At 40.4% G+C, this 14,105-nt stretch overlaps 1 protein-coding gene across 2 annotated transcripts in view; it reads right to left on the bottom strand.

Annotated features, from left to right (window-relative positions):
• Window positions 1-1,542: 1,542 nt before the first annotated feature.
• The window catches only part of Wdr47 (WD repeat domain 47), a 51,012-nt gene continuing 38,449 nt past the window's right edge, over window positions 1,543-14,105 (bottom strand). For both annotated transcript variants that reach the window (XM_038311236.1, XM_038311237.1), the window contains exons 11-15: window positions 12,521-12,690; window positions 11,237-11,407; window positions 10,453-10,584; window positions 4,686-4,904; window positions 1,543-2,777 (exon numbers count right to left, since the gene is read on the bottom strand). In XM_038311236.1, coding sequence (XP_038167164.1) covers window positions 2,635-2,777; window positions 4,686-4,904; window positions 10,453-10,584; window positions 11,237-11,407; window positions 12,521-12,690 — 835 coding nt within the window. In that variant the 3' untranslated portion in view covers window positions 1,543-2,634. The remainder of the gene's footprint in view (window positions 2,778-4,685; window positions 4,905-10,452; window positions 10,585-11,236; window positions 11,408-12,520; window positions 12,691-14,105) is intronic.

Here is a 14,105-nt window from a genome sequence, read left to right as displayed (position 1 = left end):
TAAATCTTTTGAGATGGTCTCAGGAAGTCCAGTTGCTATACAGGAATGTAACACCATGCACATCTACTACCATGAAACTTAATAGGAATAGACTGATAAAAATTTGATATTTTATTATCTACTAATGTACATAATGTGCCATGTCAAAAACCTAGAAGAAAATATACAAAGGAGTTGAAAAGTCCATAGTATCCTATAAATACAGTTTTTATGAGAAGGAAGAAGTGGAAAGGAAGGGAAAGATGCGAAAATAAAGAGAAAAGAATTAACTGTCCTAGAATGACTGGGTAGCTGTATACATGGAGGTCCTGGAGTTGTTGCCCAGGGAAGCTCCCTATTCCTTATTCGTAACTTTTATAATGTCTTCCATGATAAATGAGCAATTTTGCCATTTATGAAAAGCAGCTAATAGGAACCATGAAAAATCTGCTCCAAAAATGTAGAGAATTCATCTATGGAGGTGCCCACACAGAAAAAATACTTTCTCTGAGACAGCGTTTCCCTGTGTTGACAGCCCTGGCTATTGTGGAATGCACTATGTAGACCAGGATGGCCTCAAACTCATAGAGGTCCATCCGCCTCTCCTCTCGAGTGCTGGCATTAAAGGGTGTGACACCAGACCTGGCTATGGTGTTGCACACCATTTTTGGGGTTTTTTTGTTTGTTTTTCCGAGAAGGGTTTCCCTATGTAGCTTTGGTGCCTGTCCTGGAACTCACTCTGTAGACCAGGCTGGCCTCGAACTCAAATCTTCCTGCCTCTGCCTCTTGAATACTGGGATTAAAGGCGTGCACTACCAGTGCCTGGCTGTGGTGCATGCTTTTAATCCCAGCACTTGGAATGAAAAAAGATCTGTGAGGTCCAGACCAGCCAGAGCTAAGAGTGAGATCATCTCAAAACAAAATGAAAACAGAAATTCTAAAATTTGTGAAATTGTGCATTAAACTAAACTAAGGAGATTTAATTTTAAGATGATGTTGGTTTTTACAGTGTTCCCTTCTGTGTGAGGGTGAAGCTGTAAAACATTCAAAAGCTTCCAAACCCAACTGGAGCCGGGTTAGAATGTGTATTCATTTTTATGTGTTTTACAGTGCTGAGGACTGAACCTGGGGCCTTTTGCATGCCCTGGCAAGTGCTTTACTACTGAACTATGCTCCAGCCCTTGCTGTGACAGGCTTTGTTAATTAAAAGTCACAAGAGAAAGCTGGGGATGCAGCTCAGGAGTAGTAGACTGACTGCTTAGCGTGTGCAAAGTCTTGGGTTCAATCCTTCAATACCTGAATGGTGAAGGGCGAAAGGATGGAGGGGCAGAGAAGTGCTATCTGTTGCTGGGGCTACAGAGCATGTTAGTAGACAAGCTTTAGGAAAAGGTTAGGGTAGGGCATAGGTCCACTCCTCCAACAACTCTTTCTTTCTTTGGACCTACCTGCTCCAAGGAACCTGGAAGCAGCACTCTCAACGAGTGCCACAGACTTAGACCGTGGGAAACCGATAGAGTTGTAGGTGTCAAGAGGTCTTTATTGAAATAAAAGCACAGTTACACGTCTACTGCCCTTCCCCTTTGGACTATAGATTTAAAATGCTTGCTACATATGGTGAACAGACAGGTCAATACAATTGCAGTTGAAATAAATAAAACAGCCTATTTAATAACTTAAAGTAAAATACTGAACAATATGAAAATAAAGATACATAAAATGTTAGGATCTATAGTACTGTACAAATAAAATCATTATTCTTCATTACACAAAACTGTGCAAGAAAAATCCAAGTTAGTTTCTGGAGTGCAAAGTTTCAGTTCCCCACTTTTAATTATCATGCAGACAGTTGCTCAAGCCATGCTAAGGTCATGGCAAAGTCTTTAATTTTGAGGAGGAAAATGCTACCCAGTAAATCATCCCTACCATCAGATATTGTTCCTCACAGCTGAGGCCACTCTGCTTCTATGGTATCACTTGAAAGGGAGGTATCTTGTGCATTCAAAAAATTGAAATCAACAAGTTTCCAAAGCAAAATGGTTACTTTTTAGCCTGAAACAAAATGATGTGACAAATTAGCAACCAGACCCTGGGTTAAGGAAAAGAAATACACTGAGAAGCAGTTTTCCTTTCATCTGTGAACTCCAATAATGATCCCTATGTAAAGGCAATCATGTAAAATTTTAGAGATTTATCAAATTCTGACCTCTAGAAGACACGTGATACAATATGGGATTGTGACAAGAGCAAAGTAACTTCTGAACACCTATGCTTCATCTGGGGAGAACTTGGGTGTATTATATGTAACAATTACTTAAATATTAATTCCATGTCAGTGTATGTATAAAACTGTTATCTGAGCAAAACCCGAGAGTGCATTTAATAATAAACCATAAACACATCCTGTACCTTGACTTGGCGTGCAAACCAACATAAGAGCTCTTCTGCAGACTTTGGCAAGGAGACTACACAGCAGCATGAACACACATGGAAGACTGAAAACCACCACCCAACACCTTCTGTCGACAAGACATGGTAACAAGGGGCTTCCTTGTGTAAAGTCTTTCTGGAAAGTCTGCGTTCTTCAGGCCTGTAGTCCTCACAATTCAGTAGTCTCGAGTCTGTGCTTTCACTGCATAGACCGACGTGGGGTGGCCTCTAGCCACTGTAAGTCCAGAGGGTCACAGTTCTGTCCGCAGACGATGACAGGAAGGAAAGATCCTGGGTGTGCCATCTGCACTGGATCACTTTGTCCTTGTGCTCCCCCACCACCATAAGAGGAAGCTGCTTGGTGAGGTCCCCTAAATTGAGAAAGAAGAGACATTGGCTTACAAGAAATTAACAAGAAATTAACAAATGATGTCGTTCTTTTAGGTCCTGGCCAGTGCTATTAAAGGATTAGCTGGTAGGAGACAGTGACTGTAGTTAGGGATGGCTGTTGTAGGCAGGGATCATGAGAGTAAGCTATCCCAAGGCCCTCGTAAACAACATACCGCATGCAAGGACGCTCAAAAGAATACGCTTACAAGAAGTAAGTAGACACACAGATTGTACAGACTTCCTGCTACTCTGGGATGCTATAGAAGGAAAGGTCTAGGCAGAGATAAACGTCAGGATTTGGTAACAAACACACAGCAACACTTGTTGTGGCTGCACTCTCTCCTCCAAAGCTGCTGATCTCGCTCAAGGACTTCGATGATTTTCCTTCCTTTCCTGATTTAAAGTTTGAGGGGTCCCAGAGTCAGCTGGCAGACCTCTTCTGTCTTTCCTCCTCTGAAATCCCACCTAACCTGTGTGTTTATAAGCCTAGGATTCACATTCACTTCATCCCCAAACCTAAACTTCAGATTAGGAACCAAATTTTTTTTTTGAGACAGGGTTTCCCTGTGTAGCCCCGTTTGTCCTGAAACTCACTCTGTAGACCAAGCTAGCCTCAAACTCACAGAGATCTGCGTGCCTCTGCCTCCTGAGTGCTGGTATTAAAGGCGTGTGCCACCACATCCAGCCTTTAAATAATCATTTAATAACCCACTTGGCACCTGTCTTAAATTTTAATTGTCTAAAACCAATTATTTTGTTTTCTTGCCCACATTTGTTCTGCCTTACCCATACACCTCCTCTCCCTAGCGGCACTGTCTGCTTATGTCAGAAACGTGGGACCACTGACTCCTTGTTCTCTGACTCCCTACATCTAATCTGAACTAAAAATCCCTTAAATTCAGCTACTTCTTTCCCCTCCGCTTCACACCTCACTCCCAGACACCGCCTGTCCTCAGGCCATTCCAGCAGCAGCTTCTCCAATCCAGCATTTCTATCCCTGTCCTACCAACAGCACACACAAGAGAGTGACTAAGGATGTAATTAGGTTAGATTACTTCTTGATTAATGATTTTCTGAAGGATTCAGGTTATAACTTACGTACTATTCTGGCGGGAAAACTGACAATGGAGAGGATGCATGTGGAGGACAGATAGCACATGGGAAATTGACCCTTCTCTTGGTTTTTGTATTAAAAACAGACCTTTTGTGCCAATAAACTTTGCCTCAAACTTAGACTTTTGTATCTCTTTCCCTGGGTTCACTCAATTCCAACCTTGGCTTCCTGCAGACTCATGACCACTTCCCATCTGCCTGCCTGAGCGTCCTTGCATGCGGTATGTTGTTTACAAGGGCCTTGGGATAGCTTACTCTCATGATCCCTGCCTACAACAGCCATCCCTAACTACAGTCACTGTCTCCTACCAGCTAATCCTTTAATAGCACTGGCCAGGACCTAAAAGAACGACATCATTTGTTAATTTATTTTTCACTGCCTCTAAAATACAACCTCCATTAAGATGGGAGCTAATTGTTTAATTCATCTGTTCCTAATTGCTATACAGCAAACATTTAGTTAAAGAATGTTTAAAGATAAAACTGGACACTGAAGAACTAATTATATAAATTGTACAATATTTTTAAGGATGCTAAGGAGCATATAAATCCATCATTTATATCATAGAATAAGTCACTGTAGCAAATAAACGGAATAAAATGTGTTTTATTAAATGACATCTCACTCCATTTACTTAATAATTTACTATAAGAAATTTTAATTCATTTTTCTCAATAACTATAACATTAAAGCTTAAAAATGTTATTCAATCATATCAAACTAGAAAAAAGCCCCAAATAGGAGACTAAAAACGAAGGGAAGCTGATCTCATCACCTTGTAGGTCTGTCACCTTTATTTTCATATCGTAAGAGCCTGTTAGCAAGTAGTGAGCTCCAGGAGAGAAGCGAACAGAGCGCACATCACTGGAATGAGGGTGGTAACTCTGGACCATTCTGCCTCCTCTGATGTCATACAGCATGCAGCTAGAGTCTTCTTGACCTGTGGCTAAGAGACGGCCACTGGGATCCACAGCCACAGATGCCACCGCACTGCCTATAGTTGAGAAATGAAAATTGCAACACAGACAATTAATACACTTATGACACAATGTAGCACTTTATGTTCACTGAACCACACACTAATGAACTGATGTAACTTGTCAACACTATTATAATGATTTGATAAGGAATGTATTGTATAAGGAAAAATCAAATTAACTAAATAACCACTGTATCATTTTTAGAAATGAGAACCTGTTTCTTCTGAGTTGAAAACCCCTCCCCCAGCATAACGTTGTGAAACAGTGCCAGAAAACACACTCCAGCCCCGTGCGATCACTACTAGAAAACACACCCCAGCCCCGTGCGATCACTGCTAGAAAACACACTCCAGCCCCGTGCGATCACTGCTAGGCAAGACCTAAAAATACCCCTTATACTCAGCTTAGAGTATCTAGCTGAGGGAACAAGAAAACTCACTAACAAATTTTACTGTAAAGCAATGGTGTAGGAAATATCTCAAGGCAACCTATGATTTATTAACAACAGAAATTAAGTTCTGAGTCTGGGGGTTGGAGAGATGGTTCAACGGTTAAGAGCACCAGCTGCCTTTCCAGAAGACCTGGGTTCAAACACTCCCCGCACCCACATGGCAGTTCACAACTGTCCATAACTCAGTTTGGATCAGGAATCTAACACCGTCACACCAATGTGCTTAAAATTAAACAAATTTTTTTAAAAAGTTCTGAGTCTGAAGGATATAGCCTTAACTTTGCCATATATTTTCAATGGCAAAGCATAAAAAAGATGGCTAAAAAAATTAAATGCTGGGCTGGAGAGATGGCTCAGAGGTTAAGAGTACTGACTGCTCTTCTGGAGGTCCTGAGTTCAATTCCCAGCAACCACATGGTGGTTCACAACCATGACCCGAGTTTGATTCCTGGAACCCACACAGTGAAAGGAGAGAACTGACCCTACAATTGTCCCAGGACCTTCAGGAGAACACCAGAACACATGGCCACCCACACCCACACATACACAAACACACACACACACACACTTACATACGAACATACACCTACACCCACATACACACAGAGTCATTTATCATTATTTTTCCATTAGAGAAGCTGAGGACTGAGGATATGACTCCGGGAAAAGTGATAAAGACCCGAGTTCAAATCACTGGCACCCATGGGAAAGCTAGGCCAGGCATGCACGTCTGTGATCCCAGTGCTGACAGTGAAGACAAGCTCACTGGCCCGTCAGTCTGGCAGACGTGGCAAGCTCCAGAATCAGTGAAAGACCCTCAAAGAAATTAATAAGGTAGAGAAATAGATGAAGTTACCTGATATCAACTAACCTTTGGCCTCCACATATACAATGAATAGATCTGCACACACACATGAACACACACATACACTACATATATAAAAATATACACAAAAATTAGGAAAATGAGAATAGCTGGTACATAGGGGAATGTTGTGGAATGTTATTTTAAGATGTGTTACATTTGTTTGTGCTGTGGAACATTTGTTTTAATGATGCAAAGATGTGTTTCATTCTTTTATGTTGCAGTTACTTGACTCTGTGAAGTAACTTTTGTTCCAAAAGAAATCTTAACTCATTTCTTTAAAAAGCTGACTATTAATATTCAGTTGTCTCTTGGGCTAGGCACTTTACAATAGGTAGTCTGTCTACTCTGGAATATGAAACAGATATGACCATTTAATCTCTATTAGAGAGATAAGCAAAAACATTATTTTAAGCAGATATTAAGAGTTCGAGTTTCAGTAAGAGAGAAAATAATAGAGACATGGTGTAACTGGAGGTTTCTCTTCCTGCCTGATCCCACAGCTGCTTTAAAAATAACTACTTAGAGGCTTAATATTAATTATGTACTGTTTGAGTTTGGAATTAGGGCAGTCAAAGGAGTCTCATGGTGGTAAGGCAATGCTGAATGAAACCTAAAGATAAGAAAAGCCTGGGCTGGAGAGACGGCCTAGAGGTTAAGGTCCTGAGTTCAATTCCCAGCAACCACATAGTAGCTCACAACCATCTGTAATGAAATCTGTCTGAGACAGGGTTTCTCTATGTAGTTTTGGAGCCTTATTCTGGAACTTGCTCTTTAGACCTGGCTGGCCTGGAACTCATAGGCCTACCTCTGCCTCCCAAGTGCTGGGATTAAAGGCGTGTAGCATCACTGCCCAGCTATAAATAAATCTTTTTTTTTTTAAAAAAAAAAAAAAGCCTGATGAAGAGAAGACAGAAGGAAGAGCACCTCAGGCTGCAGAAACAACATGAATTCACAGAAAATCTTGGGATGCTACATAAAAGGAAAGAAAATATTTTGAACTGAGACTGTAAGGATGCAAGATGCCAGATCAGGCTTAAATCTGAGGTTGCCCCTACACCTTCGTGTTTTAAATACTTTCCCCACTGCAGGAAGGGATTTGGAGAGGCTATGAAATATTTAGAAGGTGGATCCTGGCAGGCAGAAGTAGGTCACTAACATCAGGCCTTTGAGGGTCAAGAGAACAAAAGAAGGCCACTATGTATTTTAAAAGGTTAACAATTCACCAAGACGATATATACCAACTTTTCATAAAACAAATACCAATAGCTTTTTAAAGTTTAAATAAGTCTTGATAGAAAAACAGTGGGTAATTTCAATACCATACTCATCTCTAGACAGATCATCCAAATAAGAAGTCAACGAGAACATTAGAGTTGAACTACCCCATAGAGCATTCTCAACCTGTAGGCTGCAACCCACAGAGATCACATATCAATATCCTGCGTATAAGACATTTACATTACGATTCATGACAGTAACAAAATTACATTATGAAGTAGCAATGAAATAATTTTATGGTTGGGGTCACCACAACTTGAACTGTATTAAAAGGCGGCAGCATTGGGAAGATTGAGAACACTGCTAAAGAGTAAAAACAGACTTAACAGGTATCGCAGAGCACTCCATTTAGCCAAAACAGCCCCGAGCCCACACAAGGTAAGAACACTGTTAAATAAAAGACAAAGCTAGTCAAAAAAAGGAGCCAGCACATGAACATTCTTCAGGAAATGAGGTTCATTAGAAGAAAGGAGCATTAGAAAGAAGAGGTACAATATATTAAACACAGCACAGCACAGCCTTTAAAAGGAAAGAAGAGGTTTTCCTTTAAAACCTGGAGTCAGGAGTTTCAGTAAGAAAGAAAATAATAGAGACATGGTGTAACTGGAGGTCTCTCGTCCTGCCTGATCCCACAGCTGCTTTAAAAATAACTACTTAGAGGCTTAATATTAATTATGTACTGTTTGGCCTATTACCTCAGACTAATTATTTTTTTTTAAATTTGATTTATTTATTAAGCATACAATGTACTGCTGGCAAGATCTCATTACAGATGGTTGTGAGCCACCATGTGGTTGCTGGGAATTGAACTCAGGACCTTTGGAAGAGCAGCCAGTGCTCTTACCCTCTGAGCCATCTCTCCAGCCCCCTCAGACTTATTATTAACTAGCTCTTATAACTTAAATTATCCCATTTCTGTTAGTTTATATTTTACCACAAGGCTCACGGCTTGTTACCTCACTTGCTTTTCCAGCAGCTGCTCACATCTCTGACTCCACCTTCTTTCTCCCCGTATTTAGCTTTGTTTTCCCTTTTAGCTATATTCTGTACTGCCATAGGCCAAAGCAGCTTCTTTATTAGTCAATGGTAATAAAACATATTCACAGCATACAGAAAGGCAACCTACATCAGCAGGGAGAGGTGTAGGCCCATATTTCTATATGGTATGGTGACCAGAATCTCAGGCCATAGTTTGCACCTGCCACATAGGAGGTGGTCACCTCCCTAACAAAGGGTCAGGATATGCTAATGTTGTTTTGCTCCCTTCTTTGTAATTATGGAGATTGCCTGATAAGAGGTGTTAATTCGGTCTACTTGACAGAGCTGGCACACAGAGCAGGAAGATAGGAGAGGTGACAAAAAGGGCACAGAAAGGCGTGGTCAAAGGTGTGGGTGTGACCAGAGACATTCGCCTGGTTACCTAGGAAACAGAGTGCTAATGAATTTCCCCTAAGTTTATGTAAGGCTGTTTGGAGAATAAACTAGGGGAATTTTCAGGATGTGAACTCAGGATTTCATGAGGGAATCATTGAGTATCTCCCTCCTGATAAAACCATGTGAGTTGTGTGTCTTTAATCCCATGCCTCCCCTCTAGGCCGGAGAAACAATACAGGGTCTGGGCTGGCACTGGACCCCGACTGAGATGGGTTGGGGAGATGGCTCCGTGATTAAGAGCATTAATGCTTTTACAGAAAACAAGGGTTTGATCCCAGCCCCCACATGGTAGCTTCAAAACCATCAATTTCAGGGGATCCGAAATCCTCTCCTGGCCTCCACAGATAATATAAACACATGGTGCACAGACATACAGGCAGGCAAAACACCCATGCACATAAAATAAAATAAATCTTTGAAAAATCATTTTGAAGATTGTTAGGAATATTTCTTAACGCGAGCTCCCTGACGACGCAAAAACTCCCAATCAAGCCAAATCAAAACAAGCCAAATTAAGAAATATCCAGGTTTAATGGGAGATCTGCGCTCGGGTGGCCCCAAGGGGGAAACTGGGAAGCTGCAGGAAGGCGACCCCCGGGAGGGTGTTTTGGGGGATCACTTAAGTACCCACCCTCAGGGAGGGGTCAGGACCTAGCCTGCTGGGATTTGAAGTCCAGACTAGGCCTGGGGGCTGGGATAGATGCAAGGGACTGTGACCTACGCTCCCAACTTAACAAAGATCTAGAGTTCTTTAGAGCCAGTGGGATGATCTGATTAGGTAATGGTCACTTGCTGCCAAGCCTGATGACCTGGGGTCAATCTTCATGATCCAGATGGTGAGGTGAAAGAACAGAATGACTCCCACAAGTTACCTATTGACCTCATGTAAACATGTAACTGCACATAAATAAGTCATCTAATTAAAAAGTGTTAAATATCTGAGATCTGGGCACATACAAGGAAGGAAAGAATGGTCTCCCACAAGTTGTCTTCTGCCGCTACATATACAATGTACACTGTTGGGGTGTATACACTACATACATTACATACATAATAAATAAACAAATCTCTCTCTCTATACACACACACACACACACACACACACACACACACACACATACCCACACACTCTAAAATTGCCCTAAGAGGCCAATTTGGAACACAATATTTAATCTAGTATCAGTTTACAAATATGGTAACATATGAATGAATTCTAAAAGAACTGAAACTAATCAATAAAATACAAAGTCAGTTTCCCTCACAACCCCCGCCCCAGATATCCTTTCCTTTTTTTGTTTTTTTTGTTTGTTTGTTTTTTGAGTCTCTTGTAGCCCAGGTTGACCTGGGTTATTTAGTACTGAGAATTAAACTCAGAGCTCCCATTAACTGGTCCAGCACTGTGTCAGCTAAGCTACATTCCCAGCCCTAGTTTCCTTTCCACATGAAAATGGGGGGAGGGGTAGGAAAGCAGACACTAGCATAATTTATGAAGTTCCTTTCTCATAGAACTTCATATCTATGAAAAACCTACCAGTTCCATGGAATGTTGTGCCAACCACACGAACACAGCTTGGTACTCGAAGATCCCAGAATCTAACAGTCTTATCCTGGGAACCAGATGCAATCATCCAGCCACTCCAGGTATAAAGTGCTAAAATATGCCCTATAAAAGACCACACACGCAGTTAAGTGAGAAAGGGCCTTTCCACAACATGTCTCAAAGCAAGTCCTTCTCATTACTGGTTAACCAAATGTCACAGCATAGAGATTTTATATACTATCAAATAGATTAATTTTTAAAAATCCATTAAAACACACATCAAAACCACTCTGAACAAATTTATTCTTTCTTTGGTGACTCCATTAGTAAAATAAGTCATTTCTGTATTTCAAAATATAATAATTAATACACACAAAATTTGTCACTTGAAATAACGGTAACTTTTTCATGAAGAAAACACAGACAGTTATTCCGTGGTCTTAGATTACTAGCTTTGAATGAAATGGATATAGAATCACATCTTTGATCTGCCACTTCCTGGCGTTACCCTTTCTGCCCCACTGTCTTCATATATAAAGAGGAATAAAACTTCCTACATCATATAATGGCTGTGAAGATTAAACTACAGGAATTCTGAGATGAATAAATAGATAATAATACCATTATTACTACTCTGATATCCAAAACTCACAATGAAGGTCTTTGAAATAAAAATCTGTCTCAGAAAGACCCATTATGAAGAGCTCTACCCACCAATGAAAACAGCACATAGCACAGACTGAGGAAAAGGAAAGAGCACACAGTGTGTACGTACCAGTGTGTCCACTCAAAGCATGGAGACCCTGTCCTCTTTGACAATCTGTTGTGTAAATGTTACAATCTCCTGCCCCAGCACTTATTAAAATAGCTCCACCACTTTCCGGGCCTTCCATAAATGCCAAATCTCGGATTGTCCCATCATGCATGCTAAATTCCAGATCTGGTCCTGAAACAGCAGTAAGAATTAAAAACAAAAAAATGCTGCTCAACTTACTGTGTGAGGAGGATGCTAAAGGTGCCTAAGCACTGGCCAAGGATGATACATCAGCGTCAGAGCAAAGCATGGCACACCACAGTGAAACCCATCATCTTGTAAGCTAACCTAAAATTTTCATCTTCAAAATAGTGTAGTGTGGTTTATATTTAAACTTAGGAATTGACATAATTCTCTTATTGAACATGAAACTTCAAGAAATCAATGTACTGATTTAGTTATTACTGTCCTTAAAGCAGAGCTACAGAAAGTTCATTGCCTCTCTGAACTTTGTTTTATTTGGTTTTAGTTTCTCAAGACAGGATTTCTCTGTGAAACTGCCGTGGCTATCCTGGAACTTGCTCATGGTAACCAGGCTGGCCTGGGACTCATGGAGATCCTCCTGCTTCTGCCTCCTGAGAGCAGGGATTAAAAGCATGTGCAACTACCACCCAGTACCTCCCTGTCTTTTATTTCAAACAAAAAGGACAGATAAACTCTAGAAAATATCCACTAGTTCAATTATGGTAGTTATTTAAAGGTTCTCTGTCTCTGTTTCTGTCACTGTCTCGTGTGTGTGTGTATGTGTGTGCATACTTCTGTACACTGTACAAGTGGCCTACCACTCAGCTACATCCCTAGTCCAGAAAAAAATTATTTTCACCTTAATGTTTTTCTAAAATTCATATGCCATTTGGCTATGTGTAAGACTTTTATTTAGCCGGGCAGTGGTGGCGCACGCCTTTAATCCCAGCACTCGGGAGGCACAGGCAGGCGGATCTCTGAGTTTGAGGTCAGCCTGGTCTACAAGAGCTAGTTCCAGGACAGGCTCTAGAAACTACAGGGAGACCCTGTCTCAAAAAACCAAAAAAAAAAAAAAAAAAAAAAAAAAAAAAAAAAAAAAAAAAAAAAAAAAAAGACTTTTATTTAAAGAATAATACCTCACTGGAGTGGAATAATCAGAACAAAAAAATGAATTCCTCAAGATGATGTTCTGAGACTTCACGAGTAACAACAGGAAGACACGGCAGGGGAAGCGCACAGGTACACTGGCATGTCAGCTACTGCTGCACACTCGGGCCCTACCTGTTGCGTTACAAGTCTCTGCATTGAAGGGCAGCACTTTTACGTATTTGTCATTTGATCCAGTTGCTAATAACTGTCCACAAGGACTCCAAGCCACACAATAAATGGATCCTTTATGATGTTTGTTTCTCTTAAATCGTACCACTGGCTGCTTAGGCATGTCATGTGCACTGAAAAGAAAAAGTACATAAAGATATTTCAACTTCTTGATTTTTAAAATTAGTTAACATAAAATTCTCTATTATAAGGGAAGGAAGAGAAGACTATCCAGCAGCAAAGTTTTATTTGGGGAGAGGTTGTATTTCCAACTCAATGATCCTCCTGTCTCAGACTCAAGAATGCTGATGTTAAATCACCACATCCAACTTACAGTAGATTGTCAGATTTCTAAAATCATAAAATAATATAAACCATATTTTAAACCAAAATAGTAAAATTATAACTATTATACAAATTTCTCATTTCAGATCACATAATAAATAGGATATATGGTTTTTTAATCTCCATTTATCCATTTTTCATGAAGTTTTTTCCAAGAAAAAAGTAAACAAAAGAAAGCTAATACAAACTAGGATAGTACAATATTTATTAACAAGTAATAAACAATGTGGCTCACTTTAAGAAAAGGTGAAAATGGATAAAAATAAAAAAGACAAGATCTCTTTCCAGAGTTTAAAAATTTAGTTAGGGTAGATAATGTCGTGACCACTACATGTAAGTCATTATGGGATAGAATAAAGTTTTGAGTTCTAAAAGATAGGAAGATTTTTTTCCCCCAACAAAGTAAAAGTCTGAGAACAGCTGCAGGGAAAGAATATAGGTCAGAAAGGGCTGCTCAGGTTGGGACAGGGACAAACATCGCATCAACTCCACACAGACAAGTCTTGGGCTGTGCCACCACAACTCCTGCTATCCACTCCCTGATCTAACTATTTCTACTTAGTAACGCAGAGCTGGATATAGTTCAGTGGTTATGAGTACTTGCTGTTCTTGTGGAGGACCTGGGTTCAGCTCACCACTGCTTGTGACTCCAGTTCCGGGATCTGACACCCTTTTGGGCCTCTGTAGGCCCTGCATCATGTGCTGCACTTAAATACAAGAGCATTCATCCACTCTATTTACTCATACAATGAGCAACACAATATTTTAACACTGTGAACTAACAGGGGCTCTATGATTCCTTTCCCTAATCTTTATTTTTTTATTAATTTATGTATAGATGTGTGTCTGCATGTATGTTTGCTTATGCGAACTCAGGTGCCCTTGGGGGCAAGAACAGGGTATCAGACCCTGAGACTGAAGTTAACAGATGGTTGTGAATCACCTGATGAGAGCCAGGAACTGAACGCTGGTTCTCTGAAAGAGCATCAAGTGAACTATCTCTCAAACACTGAACTATTTCTGCACCTCCTATCTATGTCTTTAAATGATTCCACAGGGGAAAAGTCAAAATTATTATTCAGATATATAGATAATAAAAATACTATTAAAAGCTCCATTAAGCTGGGTGTGGTGGCATACACCTTTAATCTCAGTGGCAGAGACAGGTGGATCTCTGAGTTCGAGGCCAGCCTGGTCTACACAG

The sequence above is a fragment of the Arvicola amphibius genome, chromosome 14 (assembly GCF_903992535.2).
Source record: "Arvicola amphibius chromosome 14, mArvAmp1.2, whole genome shotgun sequence".
Taxonomy (NCBI): Eukaryota; Metazoa; Chordata; class Mammalia; order Rodentia; family Cricetidae; genus Arvicola; species Arvicola amphibius.
Note: the sequence above shows the minus strand (reverse complement) of the source record. Positions and strands in the feature narration are given on the sequence as shown.